Here is a 21,880-nt window from a genome sequence, read left to right on the forward strand (position 1 = left end):
AAAATTCAGCTACCACAGAGGTTATACCTACATATTTTTATGAGATTTCAGGACTAAAAGATCTGTCAAGAATACCTTCCATTAGCTACTTTCTCAAATTCTGGTTTGAAAATCTATGCTTTGACTCAGATAACTGTGCTTGGGAACAAAGCACAAGCCCAGAAATTATATCTGAGCAATAATATATTTTACTCTTTCTGCCATAGCCTATAGCATTACATTTTCTCCCATCTACAACAAGAATTCTTACTTGGATCCTTACAATAGCCCACCAGAAAGCAGACTGCCACGGGAATACCAACACAATAAGGCACTTAAACACCTCTACATAAAGCACCACCCAAGCTGCCAAATGCACACTCTCCTGCCACTGACACAGACTAGCTCCCCTTTGCCAGGTGCTCTAAAGTTGGGACAATTTAAATGATCACAGCAGCAGAAATCACCCAGAATCTTCCCCAGTACTGTGGATACAAGAAATTCAGTGCTAAAGATATTGTTAAGGAGTGTGTCTTCGCTTGCCACCTGCTGCCGTACCAGTACGACCAAAGGCAGAGACAGCTCACTGACCAGTGCTGGAGGGGGCTCACTGCCTGGCATCAGAGGGGATGGATAAAAAATGAAGCCAAAATACCCTACTGAATATGCTCTCAGACAAAAGAATTGGAGCAAGTTCTCTTTCAGAGTCACCTGCAAACTGACACAACAGCTCAGCAGTGTTAGGAATCCAAGCCGCTCTAAAGAAAGTGTGCCACACGTCTCCCTGTCAAGCCATGTTCTCCACACTTAATGGCAGTGTCTGTGGCTATGCTGTGCCCTGTAAATGGGGAGTAACTGTTTGCTGTGCTCAGAGGTGGGCTTGGCAAGAGCATTTCACAGGCAGAGGTGTATTCTGAATCACACTGGAAGCACAGAGGAATTCTGAAAGACAGGGCTCTGCCTACTCTCCTAGGGGCTGCCAAGTCCATCAGGGTAAGTTGCTTTGACTTCGCTCTCAACTGAACAGATGCAGAGGCAGAAGTGCCAGAACATTTGCCTGTGGAGCATGTGAATCAGCAGCATTTTTGTTCCTGGTGAAGCTTATTGGTTTATAGAGAGCATTTCAGTTGAGGTCTTGTGAAGAAAAAGGGAGAAGTGGAAGACTTCCTCTGCTTGCCACGTAGCATAGAGGGGGTTGCCAACCTCAGCTGAACTCAGCAAACACTTAATGTCCGTTAGGGAATTGTCCCAGTTTGGACAAACCTCTCTTGGCTTTGCTTATGACTAAGGAAATGATACAGAGTAACTTTTGCATACACTTTGTTAACCTCATACAGACATCGTCTATTTCACTATCTGCTAAACATCTGATTTTGTTTTTTCCTAGTGGAAATTGAAAGAATGTAAATTGCTGGTTACTCTCTTACGTGAACAAGTTTGAGCTTGTACACAGTGGAAGAGGCTTGGGCAGGCACTACATCTATCCAACACTACGACAGAAACTTCCCCGTTTTTCAGGCAACCGCTGCTTTTAGCAAGAAAGCTGTGGCCTGCACTACTCACAGCAAGACATCAAAGACTGATTTATACTCTTACACTCATATCAAATGTTTTCTGCATCTTATGTCTCGCCTGTTTCAACTCAGCATTGATTGAAAGAAATCATACTTTCTTTTTCATTTCTTTTCGTTTGTCTTGCAGCATCAGAGGTATCAAATGTTCTCAAAGGCCTGCAATGTCTCTTCTAAATAGCAGCATTTTGGTTTTTGCTGTAAATCGATCTTCCCCCATCTTTATGAACAAGAATGAAGGCTTTGGTTAGATTTTTTTAAGCCCAGTCTCGACAGTTTTCCACATAACACCCGCTATACAAAGAACCCCAGTCTCTGGCCAACCCAGATTTATGAATGGCCACATTGTACATCGCATTCTTAAGCCTTCCTTCTTCCAAAAAGCTGGAAGCCGAGGGCTTAGGGCGGAAGAGGCAGGCACGAAGCCTACAGACTCCGGCTGCTCTCCGGAGGGGCTTCCTGCCCTTCCCCACAGCCGCGGGGCCCGGGCGCTGCCGCTCGGTGACCGGGCTGGCCCCGCCGTCCCGCATCCCTCCCGGCCGGGGCGGGCAGCGGCGCCCGGAGCCCCCGTCCCGGCTCCCGCTGCCGCCCCTGCCACATCCCCGCGGGCTCGGCCGCCGCTCCTGCCCGCTCCCCTGCCCCGCACGCCCACCCGCTCACCCAGCTCGGCACCCTGTTGCTCAGCTTGACTTTCTTGCACTGGCTCTCGGGCAGCTCCATGGCCGCGGCAGCGAGAAGAGGAGGCAGGGGAGGAGGACGCGCGTTCCCGACTGATGCTCGGCTCGGATGAAGCCGCTGCCGCCGAGGCGCTGCGCCGTCTGCGCACTCCCGCGACTCGGCCAAAGGTGGTGCAGGGAGGAGCCGCGGCCCGGCGGCCGCAGGGAGGGAGGGAGGGACGGACGGAGGGAGGGAGGGAGGGAGGGAAGAAGGGAAGGAGGGAGGCGGCCGAGGGGAGAGGGAGCCACGGCAGCCCCGCCACGCGCCTGCGCCGCGCCGTGACGTGCGCGGGGGGGCGGCCGCCGCCACTTCCGCCCTCACCGCCTCTGGTCCTGGCCCCGTCCGTGTCCCTGTCCCTCCCTGTCCCTGCCCATGTCCATTCCCTGTCCTTGCCCGTGTCCATGTCCCTGTGACCCCCCGCGGCCCGGCCCTGCGCCCTCAAACGCAGCTGGCTTCATTCAAGAGGACATAGTCCTAAGCTGTGACGAAAGGAGACAGCCTGAAGCTGCGCCAGGGGAGGTGTAGCTGGGACGTCGGGAGGAATTCCTTCACGGAAAGGGATGAGACACTGGAATGGGCTGCCCAGGGAGCGGATGGAGTCACGGTCCCTGGAGGTGTTTAAGGAAACACTGGATGTGGCACTTGGTGGTCTGGATGACAAGGAGGTGTTGGGTCACAGCTGGACCCGGTGATCCCAGAGGTCTTTTCCAGCGCCGCTGATGGAGCGCTCCCCTCCCGCTCTGCGCTGCAGCGTTCCGCTCGGCCGGCATAGCGGAGGTGTTCCCTCTTGAGCGTGTCCTCCCCACCTTCACTTGATGCACGGAGGAGAGGCTGCTGCGCCCCTTGGGAAAAGCTCGGCACGGGGAATGTGGCTGTCGCATTATTCCGCGACAAAAATTTCCCCAACGAACAAAGCTCACCCCGTGCAGCGCTCTAGGAAATGTTTCTTACTGTGGATTTAGAACCAGAAGTTCTTAGGTTCTTGTTTCCAGAACGGAACTGGTTTATCAGTTAGGTGTTAATCTTAAGGTGGAGACGATGCCATGCTAACAGGAGTGGCATTTACTGTATAAATAGAAGTCCATTTACAATAGTTCAAGAAAGGAAGTACTTTAGCACTTTTAAGTGTTGTGGGTGGAAATGGTGCTGTAATCACAGGAGTTGCATTTACTGTAAAAACGTTAGGCTAATCAACATCTGGAGCGTGTTTGTTCACAGACAGTTTAAACAGGAAATAAAAATCCCCCTTTGTGGATCAATGTTTACTCCTGCTATATCAGAAAAACATCCTTCCAAAGAAAATAAGGTGTTGGCTTAAAACCAGGTATTATTACTCAGATTAAAATCCTTACGCAAAGTAGATAATGTCTCTGAAATCAAGAAAAATAGGTAGAAATGCTCTCAGCCAATTTGAAGGTCTGATGGAATAATACAAAGTAACAAAGAAATTCAAAAATTACAGTTATTTATTTAGGCTTGGCTTGAATGTTATACCACATGTTGCCCTGCAAGTAACTGTTCAACAGATGGTCTCTGGCTGTATTGTGATCATGACAAACAATGACAGTGCCAGGGCAAAATCTCCCATGTTATGGAAAGAGAACCAGCACTCTGCTGTGGAACAGTCACTTGAGAGCTTAACTGACTGTTCAGTTATGTCTAGGATGTGCTGGGTTAGTGTGCTTTCACAACATTGTTTTACATGCTTAAGAGTAATTCTCAGTGTTATTTGTGGTCATGATGTTCTTTAAATTCTACTGTTATTTTATTCTGACTGTATTGATACATTGGTACTCTTCATTCTGCACTCTAAGATACAACAGTGGGAAAACAGTGGTTTGCAAGAGTTGTAAATTAAATCCAAAAAAAAAAGGCAACCCACTTAACTATGCAGCAGTGAGTTCTTACAGGTCCATTTGGCTCCCCTGTAATACTCACACATGGGCGGGGAGCAAAACACTGAATTTTTTTAAATAGTCTCCATAGGAGTTCAGCCTTGGTCAGCTCTTTGACAGCAAGAAGTCCCATACCATCACAGGATCTTTTCTGCTACCTACGTTGTAAATAAATGTTTCATTCTGATTTGAAGGTTGAGAAAACAAGGCGTTGAGCACTGATGAGGTTTTAGGCAATCGTAATTACAGTTTGAAAAACCAAAAGAGAAGAAAATGCAGTTATATTGATCAGCATATATACACAATACTGCCCAAATAGACTGAAGGTGGGATGCTGCAAGGTTCGCTTCCAGAAACTGCTGAAGAAACCCTGATGAATGAACTATATACGAGTGAAATGTGAAGTATGTCTGCAAATGTGGACACCAGTGGTCAGACAGATGACATAATCTCAGAGGTAATTAAAAAACCCATTTCTGAACAGCAACTCCCAAAACAAATCACCTTTTATGATTACACTAACATTCTAAAATAATGTATAATTACATATGCATATATAGTATCTTAAAATATTATAGTAAAGGCACACACTTGGATGAGGTGTATCACAAAATTGGTATGTCTGGAAGGGAACATTGGTGGACTCCTCTGGTCCAACCTCCCTGCTCAAGCAGGGAGCACATGGCACAGGATTGCATCTAGATGGCTCTTGAGTATCTCCAGTGAAGGAGACCCCCCAGCCTCCCTGTTCCATCTGTTTAGTGTTCACCTGCACAATAAAGAAGTTCTTCCTTACAGAATCAGAATCACAGAATGGCTTGGGTTGGTAGGGACCTCAAAGATCATCTACTTCCGAGCCCTCTGCCATGGGCAGGGACACCTTTCAGGGACCAAGTTGCTCATATTCAAGTGGAACTTGTTGTGCATCAGCTTGTGCCTGTTGCCTTGTGTCCCATTGCTTGACACCACTGAGAAGAGCCTGGATCCATCATCTTGGCACCCTCCCTCCAGATTCTTACAGACACTGATGAGGACCTCTCTGAGTCTTCTCAAGACTGAACCAGCCCAGCTCCCTCAGCCTCTCCTCCTCCTAAGAGTGATGCTCCAGACTTTTCACCAACTTAATAGCTCTCCACTGGACCTGCTCCAGGAGCTCCATGTCTCTCTTGTGCTGAGGAGCCCAGAACTGGACACAGCACTCCAGATGTGCCTCACCAGGGCTGAGCAGAGAGCGAGGATCACATCCCTCAACCTGCTGGCAATGCTCCTCCTAATGCAATATATCGGACAATAACCAACTTTTACATATTTTTCAGAGGCTATTGTCACAAGCATGGGTCACATTTCATCAGCTCTTGTCAAAGCTGTTTCAGTGGAAATGTAAATGTAATTTTATTGTACAGAAGTTTGACATGTAAGTTCATCCAGTGCTGCCCACACATTTTGCATCTTTAACTTCTTAACCTCCTCAGACTATTAAAGAGGGAGATGAAAAGAGGTTTCTTTAAGCATAGGAAGCAAGTATATATTAATTTATACAAATATTTGGGGAATTAATTCTTTACCTATGAATTCTCTGTAAGGTAATGTGCGTGTTCTACAGGGTTGTTAAGGGGTAGCTCCAATTCCACTTTCCTGAAATCTTTCATGATTGGATTGATTTTGATATGCAAGTCAGGTGTTTTCCGAACTTCAAAAGCACATTTCTGTGGGAGCCCTTAGTGAAATTCATGTCAATATGAATTACTGGTATTTCTTAATCTTCATCCAAGCTGAATTCAAAAACTCCTCTCATGACAGTGCTCTTGCAACCCCTCTCTATGGAACTAATAGAGCTGGATATGGTGCTAAGGCTGTGCCATTGCTAAATTTTAAATTCTGCTCATACAATGAAGACAGAATTGACCTAAAAGTTCATGAGCTGTATTTCTGGCTATTCTGAACCCCAAAAAAGAAGACATACTCAACCTCTGAAAGAACCACCAGGATTTAGTATCCTTGAGCTGATTTTGATGCTGAAGACTTCTGTCAAAGAGCTACTCTATAAAATGACAAAAATTAATTTGGATTTAATGTCTAGCAGAAGCAACAAACCCGAAATATCCACTGATTTTGGGCTTAGCTTCAAAGAGGGAAGTTACATTAAAATTGAGTTATTTGTTAAAAACAAAATACTAGGATCTTCATAGCCAACATAGGGACTAGTTAAAGAAACTATTTTGGATTTTGATGTGAAGGTTGGAAAAAAAATAGTCTTTGAGCACAGATGAAGGTTTAGGCAAAGCTATATGCACATAGTACCTCTGAAGAAGGACTCTCGGCCCAGAGCAAATTGTACACAAGGACACGCTGACCAGACCAACTCAGGGAAATCCTACATAGGGATTTCAATCCTACATAGGGCTACTTACATAGAAAATTATTTTCTGCTGAGTTAGCTTTTGCAAAGCCAATTATCTAATACCAATCAATCCCAAACATATAGTAAGAATCCTAGTGTGTATATTTAAAATTACTGAGGAGAGAGATACAGTTTCAATCTCCAGTAAAATCTGAGCAACTGATCATATTAGGAACAAGACAAGAAGATTTCTTCTTAGGTTATATTCCAAAGAAATGTGCAAATTTTCAGTGGAAAAAATCAGCATTTCAAAGAAGAAATATTTAATTACAATACTAAAAATTATTTTGTCTGATACTTTTTACTACAGTGTTTCACCAAACAACAGAGATAAATCAAGCTGTTTCAACAGAGATAAATCAAGCTTTAGATGTTCAAAAATATTGGGTATTAGAAAAAATATTTTGACTAGCTTCTAGACATCAATTCTAACATGAAAAGAATGTCTGAATTAGACTTGACTACAGACTAGAGACAAAGTAGTATCTAATACTTTGGTTTAATGATTAAAGACTGACCATCTACTTGTACATGACTTGTATACAAGCCCAGAAATGCCTTAGCTATAAATATTACCTTTAAGATGCATGTCCTCTAATTTCTAGGAAGAAAAAAAATATTAATGAAGCATTCTCTAGAATCCACCTACTGTTGTCACTTACAATAAAATGAATGAGAAATTAAGGAAGAAGTTCCTTTAATACTGGAATTGCTCCTCTGGTAAGCATTTTGATCAAATTGTGATAACATCTCATGCTTATCTACAGATCTGTTCTTTTTTTTTTCCCTTGCAAAATATCCAGAGCACTAAAATTCAGGCACTCATACAGGCTCTTCACAATTTTGCTTAAACATTTTGTTCAAGTTCCTCTCAAGTATATCTCATACTGGAAGTAGGGCTATGAAACAGTCTTTAAAGGCTTTTAACTATAAATTCCTTATTCGTTGATCTTCTATGGGGGTTCTATTCTTACTGTTACCAGGTTTGTGTAGGGGAAAAAATGACTATCAAAAGCTGCCTGAGAGTAACAAAATCAGCATGTGGATACTTCACCTGTAATGCAGCTTGTGTTGCACATATTATATGATCATTTAAATAAAAAATAAAATAGAAGAAGATCTGTATAAGATCCATAGTTGAGAAAAACAGGAATAGAGGAGATATTTCTCTGAACCTATTTTCTGTCTTTTGCAAAAGCTTTTAATAAATTCTTTAATATCTGGACTGATATGCATGTCCAGCAGAACAATCTGGCCCAACTGTTTAAAGAAGCCACAGAAAGATCAGCAGAAATGCTGATAAAACCCCTGAGTGATGAGAATACCATTTGTTTTCTGACATATTGCTGAATGTTTAACTCAGACTTCTTTTCATGTCCCACAATGCTGAGGATTAGAGCTCTCTTCCCAATTATATTGCAAGTATGAAATCTGCTGAGTTTGCTCTTTAGACAGATAAACTCACTCCGTGTGTCATCTGTGTTCAGAATGAAGTGGTCTCCTTTGGCCAGCAGTGAGGGGTGATGCTTGGTGGCCCTTTTCAGGTAATACAATGATGTTATGAGAAGCTGAACAGAGGTTATTGAGGTAACAGAATACACTCAAGGCTGTGTTGGACGACAGAAGGGTGTCTGACAAATTTCAAACCGGCTGAGGGAGATTTCAAAGATTGAGGGAGGCACTGGCTAGCAAAGAGAAAACAGCAAGGGGCAATGCAGGTGCTAAAACTCTGACTTAAAACTCCTGCAGAGTTCCCAGGGCTCACAGAATAAAGTGAAATAAAATATGATTTTAACAGTGCAAGAGGTAGAGAAAAATTTCATAATGCACAGTTCTGAAAAGAATTTATTCTCTTGCTCTATATTTCACAAAAAAATGCTTATCATGTTCCGAGCTGGCATTTCGACTGCTGTGAAAGCTGTGATGAATGACCACTAGAGGTCATTCAATGAATAAGAAATCATTCAGGCTTCCTGTTGGGTGATGTTCTTACTTGGGGTTTATTTTATTTTGTTCTTTGTCACTAACAACATAAAGAATCAACTTTACAAGAGAGCTAAGTAGTACAATTCTGAAGATAAATGACTCTCCGTGTGCTCTGTAGGTATACAAGGCTTTTAGGTATCCCTATGTCACTGTTGACACTCACAAGTGAAATTGAATTTGATTGGGATCTAGACATACACTTAGAAACCTGAATATTTTGCTGTGTGCTCCTCTGTGTATTTAGTTAATTAGCATCCAAAAAATCCTAATTCCAGTGTTCAAAACTTCAAAAATATTTGTCTGTATGACAGATGTCTTTTTTCCATATGACTTGGTCTATTTTGAATTTAGGTACCATATAGTCTCCCTGTCTTTGGCAGATACAAGAAAGGGCAGATGTATTGTTTATTTAAACAGGAGTGAAACTGATAAACTCTAGAGAGAGAGACTTCTAGTGAAGCAGAAGTAAAGACAGTATAACTTTGAAGGTGTTTTCTCTTCCTATTCCTATTAAAGTCTTTGTTCAACATTGGAAGAAAAATACATCTTTTCTTTTCTTTTTCCACATCTCTGCACATGACATTAGGTGGGGGGGAAAAGTCTTGTGGCAAATCTGTAAATAAGCTAAACCTGGTGGGATCTCTGAAGTAGGAGTGGAACAGGAGAAGGTTATGAGGCAGGAAGATCAGAAATTGCTTAGGGAAGACAACAAGGAGAAGAATGAGCCGTCAAAGCTCCTGTCAGATGAGAAAAAATGAAGAAATTACATGTGGCAGTTCGTATCCTAAAGCCAAAGAAGGACCAGCACTTTTTAGCTATGATCCTAGTAGGAGACACAAGCTGAGAAGGAAAGTGAATGTGACCTATCAGTTTGTTTTCTTAGGAACGAAGACATATGGAGGAGTTTCACATCTGTCAACAATGTCAGGACATAATGTCCCCAGGGCTGTTTTTGCCAAATCACAACTGTTGAAAAGGAAGTTCCTTCCAAGAGTAGATGGTTTTCAATTTAAGTAAATGAATTGTATATAAATATTAGCAAAGTAATTTCTAATGTCTATTATTGAATTGCTTTCTCACCAGCTAAAAGTTTCTACCACTTTGTTTGCTACTCACTTCATACATCTTTTAACTAAATTATAGTTTTTGTCATTAGAATTCAAAGAAATTTTCTTTAATGAGGAAGACTCCTTTCTCAGAAGTATTTGTAGTACAATTTCAAATGGGAATTTGTTTTATTTGTTACAAATGGGAAGTGAACTATTAGAGTGCTTTTCAATAATTTATTGTTCTCAACATGCAAATCCACCTTCTAAGAATAACATATTTAGGACAAAATATATATATCTCATCTTGAAAAGACCTTTGGACTGCTGACTAGAGGACTGTATCATATGAACATCCACCTGTTGGAAAGAGCTGTAGGAGCCACACTATCTAACTGCCAATGCAGCCATGGCATATGTTGAGAATCTAACTGATATTTATCCCAAGAATTACTTATTCTAAAGAAATTTTCAGAAAGGTTGCTTTAGTTTGCTTTAGCAGTTTTGAAGAAAATACATGTAATTTAAAGTTCTACTTTTTTTCTAAATGGAGTTAGCAAGTTCCAAGATAATTTTTAGTTAGAATGTTGCTCACAACAACTTGAAAAGATGGGAAAAACATTCTGTAGGAAAGTGTTAAAAGTGTTATACTGTAAGATAGATTGGTGAGTTGCTGCAGAACCATTGACTTTGAAATGTAGCTGTGTATGAATCACCACTGAAAAAGTGAAACATTGAAGGTTTCCAGAAAAGAATAGTCGGCTTGTTACAAAAGATGACTAGGATCAGAAATGTGTACTGGGAGGGAAAAAAGCAATTTATCGTTATACTTCTAGTATTTGTTGGTCAGACCTGTTGACATAAGTTTTGGTGGACTACACAGAGCTACTGAAGCCATGTAGATGCCAAACATCCTTGAAAAATGAATGCTTTAAATAGGTCTGCAAAATTACTACATGACTAATTTTTAATAGTAATTTTTTTGGCTTGTAATTCTGTGTTTCAATTTCTCCTTCTGTAACATATGAATAATCATTCTTTTTGCTGTAGCTGCTTAATTTGAGGAAAATGCTTTGAAACCAAAGACTCCTTATACATCCAAAATATCATTATGTCATATACGTTCAATAAAGTTATTCTACCATGCTGGCATTTACTAGTACAGAATTATAAAATGTATTTTGGTGGAGAACACCGAAAGGCCAAAGTTACTAGAGACTCAAAACACATTTTTAATTCCATTTAAAAGGTGCTTAAATACAGCAACTTAAGAGCTGGGAAAACCCTTCTCTAATCTAAAATATTTAATTAAAGTACAGACATTTTCCTAAAAGCTAAAAATATTGAATTATTTGTCAGACGTGCAACTCTGAAGCAACTTTAACTGATATACTTTCTTTGAGTCATCTCTAAGGAACTTAGAATTCATGTTTTCCCAGAAGAACTGCTTCAATCCCCAGGGGGATATAAAACCAACCAGAGTTTAGAGCAGAGCTGCTGCACATTGTCTTGGTGATACCTTGACCCTAGAGCTGGTCACTCCCTGTGTCCCCTCTTCAGGTTAAAGGTGGCAGCAGCAGCAGTTGGTTGGCTGGTTTGTTAACTGGGAGCTGACTTGGTTCCCAAGGAGCAGTTTCTCACCTTGGAGCCTTGGGCAGGTGCTGGTCTCAGCCTGACTTTACTGTGACTTTGTGGTCAGAGTGACACACGGAACAGCTTGTGAAGTGCTTGTACTTGGATCTCACACTGACTCAAGCTGAACAGATGATTAGTGCACTTAATCAAATCAAAAGGAGCTGAAGGTTTTAGCCCTTTTAAAGAGGCTTTCAGCCCAGTAGCTAACAGGAGATGAGTCTCTAAATGCTACAGTAATAATTTATTTGCTTTTATTCCTAGTGATGTCCAAGAACAGTACTATTTGCTATGCTGACCTGAAAAATTGAAATAGAAGAAAAACAACAAAAGAAGAGCTGACAGTTTAACCATTCTTTTCCATAGGCACAGTCAGTTTTGGCTAGACCCATTTGTCTGGTGACCTTGACTCCTCTCTAACTCCTTAAAAATTCTCTCTTGTGACCATAGACAATGTAAAAAAAATGGATAAATAGTTTTATAAAGGTCTTGGAAACAGAGACTTTTTGAACTTTAAAAACTCATTGGAGTAATATTTTGAGTCACTAGTATTCCCTAACTGTAGAGCTAAATGGGTCAAGGGACCCATGGAAAAAGATCAGGGATTATTCCAAAAAAGACTGAAACATCTTGGGCAAATACTTCAACAAGTAGACCAGATGGGGTTGCATCCAGAATCTGACATTTCATTCATCAACACCAGCTAATGGTTCCAGGCTAGTACTTGGCTGTTCAGAAAGGCTTAAATTTTGAATTGAGGGAAGAAATCCTGAAAAAAAAGTATAATACCAAGAATGATGCCTTGGAGGCATTCAAGATATACTGGGGCAGGAGAAGAATAAAAAGAGGCCTTTTCATTATCATGTGAAGAATGGAAAGAAAAGAAGGGAAAAAAACTAGGAGAGAAGATATATACCTGGCAGGAAAGTTTTCTGAAATTTCTGTCTGTGAAGTGTCTCAGTAAAAATAAATCATTACTTCGTGAGCACTGTAATCATGTGTCCTTATCATGAATCTTTCTTTCTTGTAATATCTTTCTGCCCTAAATAGTTATAACCATATCAAGCTTCCTCTCAATATGAAATGGTTTATTTAATATAGAATCCAATCAGATAAGCTGGATAACTGATAAAAATTGTTATTAATATACTGAATATACTGTGTCTATGTGGAAAACATCTGTACTCATGTACCTGTTATAAGAATTAAAGTAACCTGATTATGAATTGTCGTATCTCAAACTTAAAACATTGATTGCAAGCCCATATGCCATTTTTATACCTGCATTTTGAAGCAAGAATTCCAAGGCAAGTTGACCTAAAATTGTAACATTTTCAGTTTTATCTTTTATACAAGGAGATACTTATTTTACAGGGCACCCTTTCTGGTCTACAGCAGGAGAAAAGGATGGGGTATTTAAGCTATAAATTACCTGGTTGCCTAAGGTGATGACTAAGATAAAGAAGTCTTTTGGAAGAGGGGGTGAGAACTTAAAGAATACTAAGAACTAACCTACATGGGCATTTTCACCCAAAGCACGTAGAGAAATTGCAGGAAGTCCTGTCACATTGGACAGACTTCTAATAATTTGAAATTTAAAAGTGAATTGCATTTAGATACTGGTTTTTAACCAAAAAATCTGCTATGTTGTAAATAAAGAGAGTTCATATTTTAGTTCTTTTGCAGCTCACCAAGTCTTTTCCTTCATATCTATGTATGCCCAAAGAACTGAAACATAGCCCCAGATGTCAAATTCTTCTTGAAAGTGCGCTTAAACAACAATAAAAAAAAGCCCGAAGAGCCAACAACAGGCATGGGAGTCAGATTGTTGAACTGTATGTTCAGTTTCAGAAGGGAGCACTAAAATTTGTACCTCACAATGCAAACACAAATGAAGCACCTGGACTCTGTTCAGACTCCAGAAGCTTAACACATACCAGGCCCAGTGGCAGTGGACAGGGAGCAAAAGATAATCTGGTAAGTGTCCAAGGGACAGACTGACCTGGTTTGTGGCAGCAGGAACTCCTGTGTTACATTGCGTTTCATCTGGTCATGACAGGTGAGCCTGCAGTTTGTTCAACATTTCTAAATCTTTATAAAGGTTATGTCTGTGTATGGCCTTTGAAATCCATGGTTTAATATGTATTCACTTACAAGCTAATTCCCACAAAGGACTCTGGTAATGTTCAACAAAATGCCTAATAGTAATTAGAGAAATCTTATGAGATTTATTTATTGTGGTGAATAATTTATCATATTAACATCATTGCCCAGAGTTGGCTTTAATGACATAAAATACAGTCATGCAGGAAAAAGAACGTTTCAGCAGTGTGCTTTTGTTCTCTAGAAAACTGTGATGCAGAACAATTTTTCAGGCTGTTATAGGAGAAGGAAAAATAAAGCTCACAATAATTTGGAAAAAAAGAGAACATTGAATACGAGGAATATTTGAATAGGAAGCAAAGTGGAAGAAGATAAGTAAGTAGAAAACAAAGAAAGTTTTGAATTTGTAAAGCAAGGTGTACCTTTTGCAGAATCGTATCTGTACTCCTATCCAAATTTTCCTTTATACAAAGCCTCCCATCTTGTTAGTCTGTAAATAAAAGCAGATGATCAATATTAAATTGATATCAATATTGCTTGAAATACAAGCATTCATATACAGAACCATTCTTTCAAGAAAATTGTTCTTCCTGGGCTAATTTTAGAGACAAACATCACTGCTCAATAAACATCATCTCAACACTTCCAGAGTTTACATACTCACTGATGATTTAATACCATAGTTGTTTTGACTAGGAAGAATGGTTACACTGAGGTTTAGCTTGCCCCATGTAAATATCACCTTTATATCTCAACTGGCAGCTAACAGAGTGCTACCTAAATTCAATCTACTGTACAGAGTGGCAGAAGCATGATGATTAGTTGATTAGGTTCTAAGCCAAAGGCTTCTATGTAGAGTTTTAATTTCAATAGCTTACCAAATAATTACACCTTGAGATAAGGCAGCTTTAAAATCTTTCTCTGTAGGAACTGGCTAGCAGAGCAGAGTGGAGAGCATGATCTTACTAGAACAAGGTAGAGTATTGCCAGATTGTTTGATGCATATTTCAACTAACTTTTTTTGATTGTTTGTTTGTTTTGTTTTGTTTTGTTTTGTTATTTACTGTGTGGGGGTGAAGATTTGAAGAATTTTGTCACAGAAAGGTAACCTGAGATGATCAGGAGAAGGATTGTGACAGGAAATGCACATTTCTTGTTTATGTTACTGTTTATGATTTCAATCTCCTGCAATTAACCAAAACCAAAAAATATAGCTTGGACAGAGATGAAGTGCCTTCTAACTGAATCATTCTAATTTTGGTTAATAAGCTTTTCTTTATCGTCTAGAGCATTTTTACTGCTTTATTAAAATTCTTTTATTTAAGAATAGTACCTTCCTAGCAAACTCATTAGACTTAGTTTTAACTCACATTGATTTTAATTGCTTATCTTGGTAAAGTTCTTACTTGACTTCAACCAGAACATGATTTCAAAGCCAGCTACCTGCTGTGGGGCAGGCTCCATTTGATCCTTTGGCTTTGTGCTTAGTCCCTTTGATCTGGTTAAACTGACCTGTCCCATAAAATTAATTGATTTCTTGCTGCTACTCAACATTCACCTTGCCTAATGTGCTGGTAACCATCTCTATTCCACTGCACTCTAAATATTTGTCTACACATACAGCTTTTCAGCAGAGTTGGAGTGACCAGTCCCCATTGTGGGGAGACAGGATTTACCAGCACAAGTTCTTGTTTCTGAGTCTGGTTTACGTACTGGCTGTTCTGTCCTGAATTTTTTTTCTTTTTTGAATTGGTAGAGCTAAAAATGAATGAGGAGGCCTTTGTGGAACCTGTCATTATGGCACTCAGTGAAATTGCACCAGATGAAAGCCTAGAGTAACTATTACGAGAAACCACATAAGAACTACTCTGTGTATATTTACACAGCAGGCTATAAAATTTTATTCAGATCTGAAATCTGAGTATGACCTTCATAATCTTCCTGTATAATTTGAAAGCATAGAAGTACAGTTTAATGCATCTTTTTTAGCTCAGAAAACACATTCTTCTCAGAGAATTTTTTAGGTTTCTTGGGAAATTTTTCAAAGTTATAACTGAGGAGGTATGGGTTAACCTGTCAAAAACAGAAAAGAAGAAAGGAAAAAGCAAAGATAATCAACTTACACACCTGTCTTCAAAAAAATCCATGTGTCTATCAGGGAAGTGCAGAACTGAACTTTGCATTAAACCAAACTATAAAGCCAGTAATTTCTTTTTACAGACACTGTGTCATGAGAGGGCTCAAACCACAAGGCTTGCTGACAAATCTTTCGTAAAGAAGAATAATCTGTTCAACCTGTAGAACTCAACTTCTCAGACTTTCCTCTGCACTTTAAACAATGCAAGCTTTTAAGGTTATTTACTCTGAAAAATGTAGTTGAGCTCCAGCAGGTGGCTTTTTATGGCCTCACACCACATAAGATTCATAGCTCAAAGAACAAAAAGAGCAAGCATCTTGTACCAAGCTGACACAGCGATGTATCTTCTGGCTGAAGTAAAACACGAGATCAACTGTCTCCATACAATGTAACTCACACCCTCCTCCACAATCCATGCTCCTCAGAGTCTATACAGTTTGGCAGATTGGGATAATGTCCTTTACTCCCCACTTCAGCCTCACCCTTTCCATCTAAGACTATAATTTTCAGGCCAGTGGCTTGAAAGGCTCTTTTGTAGACCTAACATTTATAGCAACTCGCGTGATGTATCTATACAAGCCAGTCCTCTCTTCAGAATCTGTAATCTCTCACTTCAGAGCTCATATTTGAAGCCCTTGATTCACTGTGATTTAAAATGAGACTTTGAAGCAAACTGCATTCTCTGGCAGTGAGGAAACCCACAGGCTCTGGGCCCTTTTGATCCATTTGTCTGGTGCCTAGCAAAGCAGAGGCCTTCTTCCATCTTAATAGCTATGTCCCTGAAATAGCAGACACGGTACACATTGACCTCCTATTTACATTTTAGGACATTAACCAAAGAAACCAACCATCAGGAGACATGCTGTTCAAAGATGCAGAATAAGCTACTACATCTCCTTGAAAGGCAGGCATCAGACCAGGAGAGCTTCCTTTTCATATTCTCTGCCTTCAGGAGAGACAGCTCCTGATTTGTGGCTAAGGCTTTGTACCAATAGTGTTAACAGAGTAAGACAGACAAATAAATGAGAGAGTCAGAACCTAGCAGAAAATATTAAGGCCTTTCATATTATCAGATACTGGTCAAAATTTAAATGGATGATTTTTAGAAATTCCAACTTGACATACTTTCATTACTAACCAAAAATCAGATTTCTATGGAGTCATCACTGGAAATGCTAAGTGGTATCATTTACAGTGGGTATCACAAAGAAAAATCCAGTTCTCAAGGCAAGGAGCAGAAGTTCAGATTCCTTCCTGAAAATTTTGTACTTATCCTTTTTCATTCTTTTTTTTACAACGTAAGACAAACAATGGAATTATTGTTTTATCATAGAATAAAATGTTTATGTAATTTTGAGATATATGTTGTAAGAATCTAAATGAAAAGTTTTACTGTTCACATTAAAACAAGACAGCAGTTTCAGATGTCTGAGCTCTGCAGTGGTCTGTCAACACAGAAAAATTTAATTTTAAATATCTGCTATGGAGTAAGATTTGAACCATATGAACTACAGCTGATGAGAATACCCTAAGTTTCATTTTCACTTGTGCTCCTTGAAAATTCCAACAAGATTCTCCAGAATGCTGGTCAGTCAGAACACTGCATATCTTTCCTGTTTTGGTGTAGATACAGAAAAAAAATATCACATGTTAATTACGAAATATATTTCAGAAGGTTAAGATAATATAAACAACTGAAAAAAGTATTACTTTTTAAAAACATAGCACATGATAGTGAAGAATGATTCAGACCAAACTGATTAGTCATTGTAATGGCAAATCACAGTGACTTCCAGTAACACAGACTAGGAAAACCAGGCATTTCAGCAATTAACTTGAGATTGTAAAAATGTAAAAATTGTAAATGTATTGAGATACATTACAATAGAAGGCTCCTCCTTCTATTCCCCAGTTTAGATACAACCCTGTGAATTTGGTGACCATTTGGCACACAGCCAAGGGAGTTCTGTATAGTTGTTGCTTCAGGCTCCCCAGTTCTGCTCCTAATAGCACATTACTCCTTACAAAGCTTATTTTTGTAATGACAATTTTTTTTTTTAAATCTGTTCTTTTGCCTGAAATGGTGAACTGAACAGCAGAGGGTTAGCTAAGAGAATGAGGCAAATACTGCATCATGTTACTAAAGATGAGCAAATGGAGTATAGAAGACAAGAGGAAGTAACTAATTAAACAACAAAAACAACAACCCCATTAAGATGACTTTAATATTATGAAAGGTTTAAAATCATACAGTATGGGAAAGAACAATTACAATTTACATCCATGTAAATGGAAATTTGAAACAGTGAAGGACAAAAAATCATTTTATGTCAAACAGACTATGAGAGATCTAGCTAGTGGCCTTCCACCGGATAAAAGCAATGCCTTTTTCTTCCAGTTTACCTTAATAACCATTCATACATTAGCCCATCAAAAATTAGCCCACAATGGGAGAAAGGCAAAATAATGTGAGACAAAATAATAATTTAGAGGAAGGAAATTAACTGAAATCGATCAAAATTACAAAGAAAATCACTAATTCCTCGGTGTTGGACTGACTCTACTGTCTTCACAAATACAAAGATTCAATCTATTGCATTCAAAGGGAAAGTGTATGTTTGGAGTAAAGTTACCAGCAGAATTTTCTAGGATTAGCTGGGAGACTAAAAATAGCAGATAGTATCATGGCTAATTTTGGTACAGCGTAAGTGTGTGCTTATGACATTTTCTGATGACAAAGTCTGGAGGCAGTGTCAAACTAGAAAAGGCTTGGAATATCATACAGGTCATTGAACTTCAGTTACTGAAAGGGGATGAGGTTAGAGTGTACAAAGTGCATGGCTGCAGACTTGGAATTAATAACAGGAATTTTCTATTACCAGATGATAGTTCATAATTTAGAAAAGTTAATTAGGTAAAAAAACTAGTATATACATCTGTTGCAGCAAAACTATGTACTACAAGGGAGATGAAGCTATGAAACCCTCCCCTAAAAAGGATTTATCTTATTTTATTACCTTATCTCATTTAGCTTTGTTACCTTCATTTCTTTACATTGTTGAGGCTATCTAATGAAAATCTGTGAAAATGTTTATTATTTCTCTTCAGTTATACTGGGGATAAAGGAGGGAAAGAAAAACACTAAAAGGAAAGATACTTGAAGTAGAACTTTGCCACAGCATGAAACCATCTGAGAAAATTGACATAAAAATTCATCACAGAGATTCAAAAAGTTTCCAGTTGTTAAGGACATAAAGTGCTGCAACAGCTTCCCAATAGGAGTATGGGGGCAAAACCCCCAAACCTGTTTTAAGATGAAAGCTTGGTAAATTTACAAATGGGGTTGTATGACCTGTTTAACTGATACAGGGAAGGAGTTCATTAGTTTTCTGATCCTGTGTTCTGTTTAGAAATAAAGCAGATGAGAAGGCTTCAGCAATGGAGCAAGCACAATGCAAAATGGACATTTCGGGCCAAATATAAAGGAACAAAATTTAAATGAAAAGTAGCTGTGATCTGATCACCTGGACCTAGGTTAGCTGGCAAAAAGCTAGATTCTTTTACTTGGAATTTTGGAAGATGTTCCTGTTCTGTTTCCTTCACAGCATACCCTGCTCTCTTCCAACTACAGCTCTGGGATGTTCCCAAAGCTGCTAAGGGAGCTAAATTCTTAGCAATTCTACTTGTGTTTCACTTATAGTATTTTCACTGCACAGATAGCCCAGTGCCAAAACCTCTCTTGGTAAGTCTCCTGCATACCTCAAACTCCCCCCGTTTGCTCCCCAGGGATATTCCCTATGTAGCAACAGTTTTCAAGTCCTAGACCAAGCGTGTTTGGCAGCACGGAGAGGAGATCCTGTAATTTATGTACCCATGACACCTTTCCACAGCTGCACAAGTCTGAAGGTTTTGTTTGCCCCAAAGCTTAGCTGTTTTTGCCAAGAAGTGCAGTTAGTCCAATAAAAAGCAATTCTCTTTAAAAGCCATGCCTTGAGCATTGAGTAAACAACAGGGCAAAGTCGAGACCTAAAAGCAGCTCTCCAATACCCTTTTTTTAAACACAGAAGCAATTCTCAGGTAACTCCTGGCCAAATTTTCACTCTTGGCCTTGGGCTCTGCATTTTGGTGCCCTTATTTCCCCAGGCGCTCGTCGCTGCCTGTCGCCAGCTGGCACAGTTGCGCTGCCAGTTGCACTGGATTCATCCCCTTGCAACAGCCATGCCCTCACAGCAGTGACTTCCCCTCGAACGGCCTTTCCTCCCGCCTCTCCAGTCCAGCATACGCAGAACTCCTCTGGGTCGGTGCCTGGCTCGGGCAGCGGCTCAGAGGGGTCAGCTCTGGCCGAGCTCCGGGCTCGCCGGCCCCGCCTGGCTCCGCTGCCGGCCCGACCCCACTGCTCGCGGCCCGCCTTGGGCGGCCCCGCGGCGGCTGCTGGGGCAGGGCCGGGCAGAGGGGCCGGGGCACAGCCGGGGCCGCAGCCCGTGCCCGGCCCGGGATACAGCCGGGGTCCCAGCCCGTGCCCGGCCCGGGATACAGCCGGGGTCCCAGCCCGTGCCAGGCCCGGGGTACAGCCGGGGTCCCAGCCCGTGCCAGGCCCGGGATACAGCCGGGGTCCCAGCCCGTGCCAGGCCCGGGGTACAGCCGGGGTCTCAGCCCGTGCCCGGCCCGGGGTACAGCCCGGGTCCCAGCCCGTGCCCGGCCCGGGGTACAGCCGGGGTCTCAGCCCGTGCCCGGCCCGGGGTACAGCCGGGGCCGCAGCCCGTGCCCGGCCCGGGATACAGCCGGGGTCTCAGCCCGTGCCCGGCCCGGGGTACAGCCCGGGTCCCAGCCCGTGCCCGGCCCGGCCCGGGGCACGGCCTGCGCCGCTGAAACAAAGTGAGTGGCGATCGCAGCGCCTCAGGAATGCGAGCCTCACCCCTTTCTCCTTATCGCTAGTTAAACCCTCCAACTCAAAGCCGAGTTGTTCGTTCTCCCCTCCAAAACTCCGGTTTATCCACGACTCCTCTCTCTCTGTGTGTTCCTGCAACTTGTGCTTTTCCACAGAACTATTTCTCTGCAAGGTCAGGGCTTGTAAACACTTCGGGTGGTCTCCTCAGGCAGCCAAATGTACAGGCTGCGCATTTATTTTAAGGAGAAATGGGAAAAGCATTTGATTACAAAGGATGCTCAAGCTGGCCTCTTTAATTTTGATTCCTTCCCACTTGAGGCTATAAATACAGCTGAAGATTACAAAGGGTTGTAAAGTAAATACCAAAAGACAACATTTACAATTTTCCACACAGCTACACCCTAAACCCATAATATAAGGAAATCTGTCCAAAACTTTGAAGTGCTGTTATAGTTTGTTATATGACAAAACACTGGGATTTCTATGTATTTATTTAGCCACCTGCCACTCCCTCACCAAGTTTTCAAATCCATTTTTTTGCTATATAGCTAAACAGTATTAAGGGGAATTGTATTTTCAAGTTATTTGGATTACAAAAACAGTAACCAAAAGCAAATTCATGCTAACGAGTATTTTTGACTTGTACTTTTTGACTGGTACTTGGATGATAAAATCAAAATACATTTTTAATCTAATTTTTTTTTTTTTTTTTTCTTTCTTTTGGTGGGGAGAGAGAAACCTTTGATCTGATACACCTATTTTCTCCTTTTTTCCTCACACTGGATGTTATTCCTAGGACTCCACCAAAAAACTTTTAAATTTTAAAAGTAATTTTGACCTCAGTTCCCATTATTAAAAAAAATCAAAACACAAAAAAGACAGACAAGTAGTACTTCTGCTCATTTGGGAGCACATGGAAGGCAGCAGTTGATACAGATGATCTAATTTTACCAAATGACACAATAAAGCAAAACTGAGGATTAGGAAGATTTCCTTTCCTTTCCCTGTTTAAATTCACTATGTTCCAGACTGTAGCATGTTGTGTCTTCCAAAACCAGACTCTAATGTTGCAGCTGATAGAATTATATTTGCAGACCAGATTTCTGTTGTTGCTGTGTTAGGAAATTGTCAGGTTGCTTACTCTGTGTTTTAATCTGTTTTTTTCCACAGTGTATCTCATTTGCAGTTCTCTGTGTTGTTCCCAACATAAGCAAAGTTGCACTCTTGGTTAAGATAAACATCCTACATTGTGATTTCTCTTTAGAATATTATCAGCATATTTACCTCAACATGACTTAAATCTCAGACCTCTTCCAGTATACTTTGGTCTACTGAAGTTAATGGAAACCCCTTAATGAATCTGAATTGTCTCAGCAAGGTGCTGGCTGAAGGATGCTTATTTCTCATACAAATGGTAACATTTTCCAGCAGGAGAGGACTTGATATTTATTGTGTGACACAACTTTTCTTCTTTGCTCCATTTATAAGAAAGCTTTTTGGTTTATAATGGAAAGCTTGATTAGCA

At 40.7% G+C, this 21,880-nt stretch overlaps 2 protein-coding genes and 1 long non-coding RNA gene across 5 annotated transcripts in view; 1 reads left to right on the forward strand and 2 right to left on the reverse strand.

Moving 5' to 3' along the window:
• PAPSS1 (3'-phosphoadenosine 5'-phosphosulfate synthase 1) overlaps nucleotides 1-2,461 on the reverse strand; it is a 39,157-nt gene extending 36,696 nt beyond the window's left edge. The window contains exon 1 of the mRNA XM_064417167.1: nucleotides 2,211-2,461. Within this exon, the coding sequence (XP_064273237.1) occupies nucleotides 2,211-2,270 (60 nt within the window). The 5' untranslated portion in view covers nucleotides 2,271-2,461. The remainder of the gene's footprint in view (nucleotides 1-2,210) is intronic.
• Nucleotides 2,462-4,400: 1,939 nt separating this feature from the next.
• LOC135298953 (uncharacterized) lies at nucleotides 4,401-20,583 on the reverse strand. Of its 3 annotated transcripts, XR_010361002.1 has the most exons (4): nucleotides 19,227-19,681; nucleotides 16,995-17,080; nucleotides 13,753-13,820; nucleotides 6,962-11,526 (listed from the first exon to the last, which is right to left on the reverse strand). It is a non-coding gene; the product is annotated as an uncharacterized LOC135298953 (long non-coding RNA). The 3 variants fall into 3 exon arrangements; XR_010361001.1 differs by lacking the exons at nucleotides 6,962-11,526; nucleotides 16,995-17,080; nucleotides 19,227-19,681 and adding exons at nucleotides 4,401-5,635; nucleotides 20,383-20,583; XR_010361000.1 differs by lacking the exons at nucleotides 16,995-17,080; nucleotides 19,227-19,681 and adding an exon at nucleotides 20,383-20,583.
• Nucleotides 20,291-21,880, forward strand: part of SGMS2 (sphingomyelin synthase 2) — a 60,165-nt gene continuing 58,575 nt past the window's right edge. Inside the window, exon 1 of the mRNA XM_064417168.1 lies at nucleotides 20,291-20,342. The gene's annotated coding sequence lies outside the window, so the exon portion shown is untranslated. The remainder of the gene's footprint in view (nucleotides 20,343-21,880) is intronic.

Source organism: Passer domesticus, chromosome 4, assembly GCF_036417665.1.
Source record: "Passer domesticus isolate bPasDom1 chromosome 4, bPasDom1.hap1, whole genome shotgun sequence".
NCBI lineage: Eukaryota > Metazoa > Chordata > Aves > Passeriformes > Passeridae > Passer > Passer domesticus.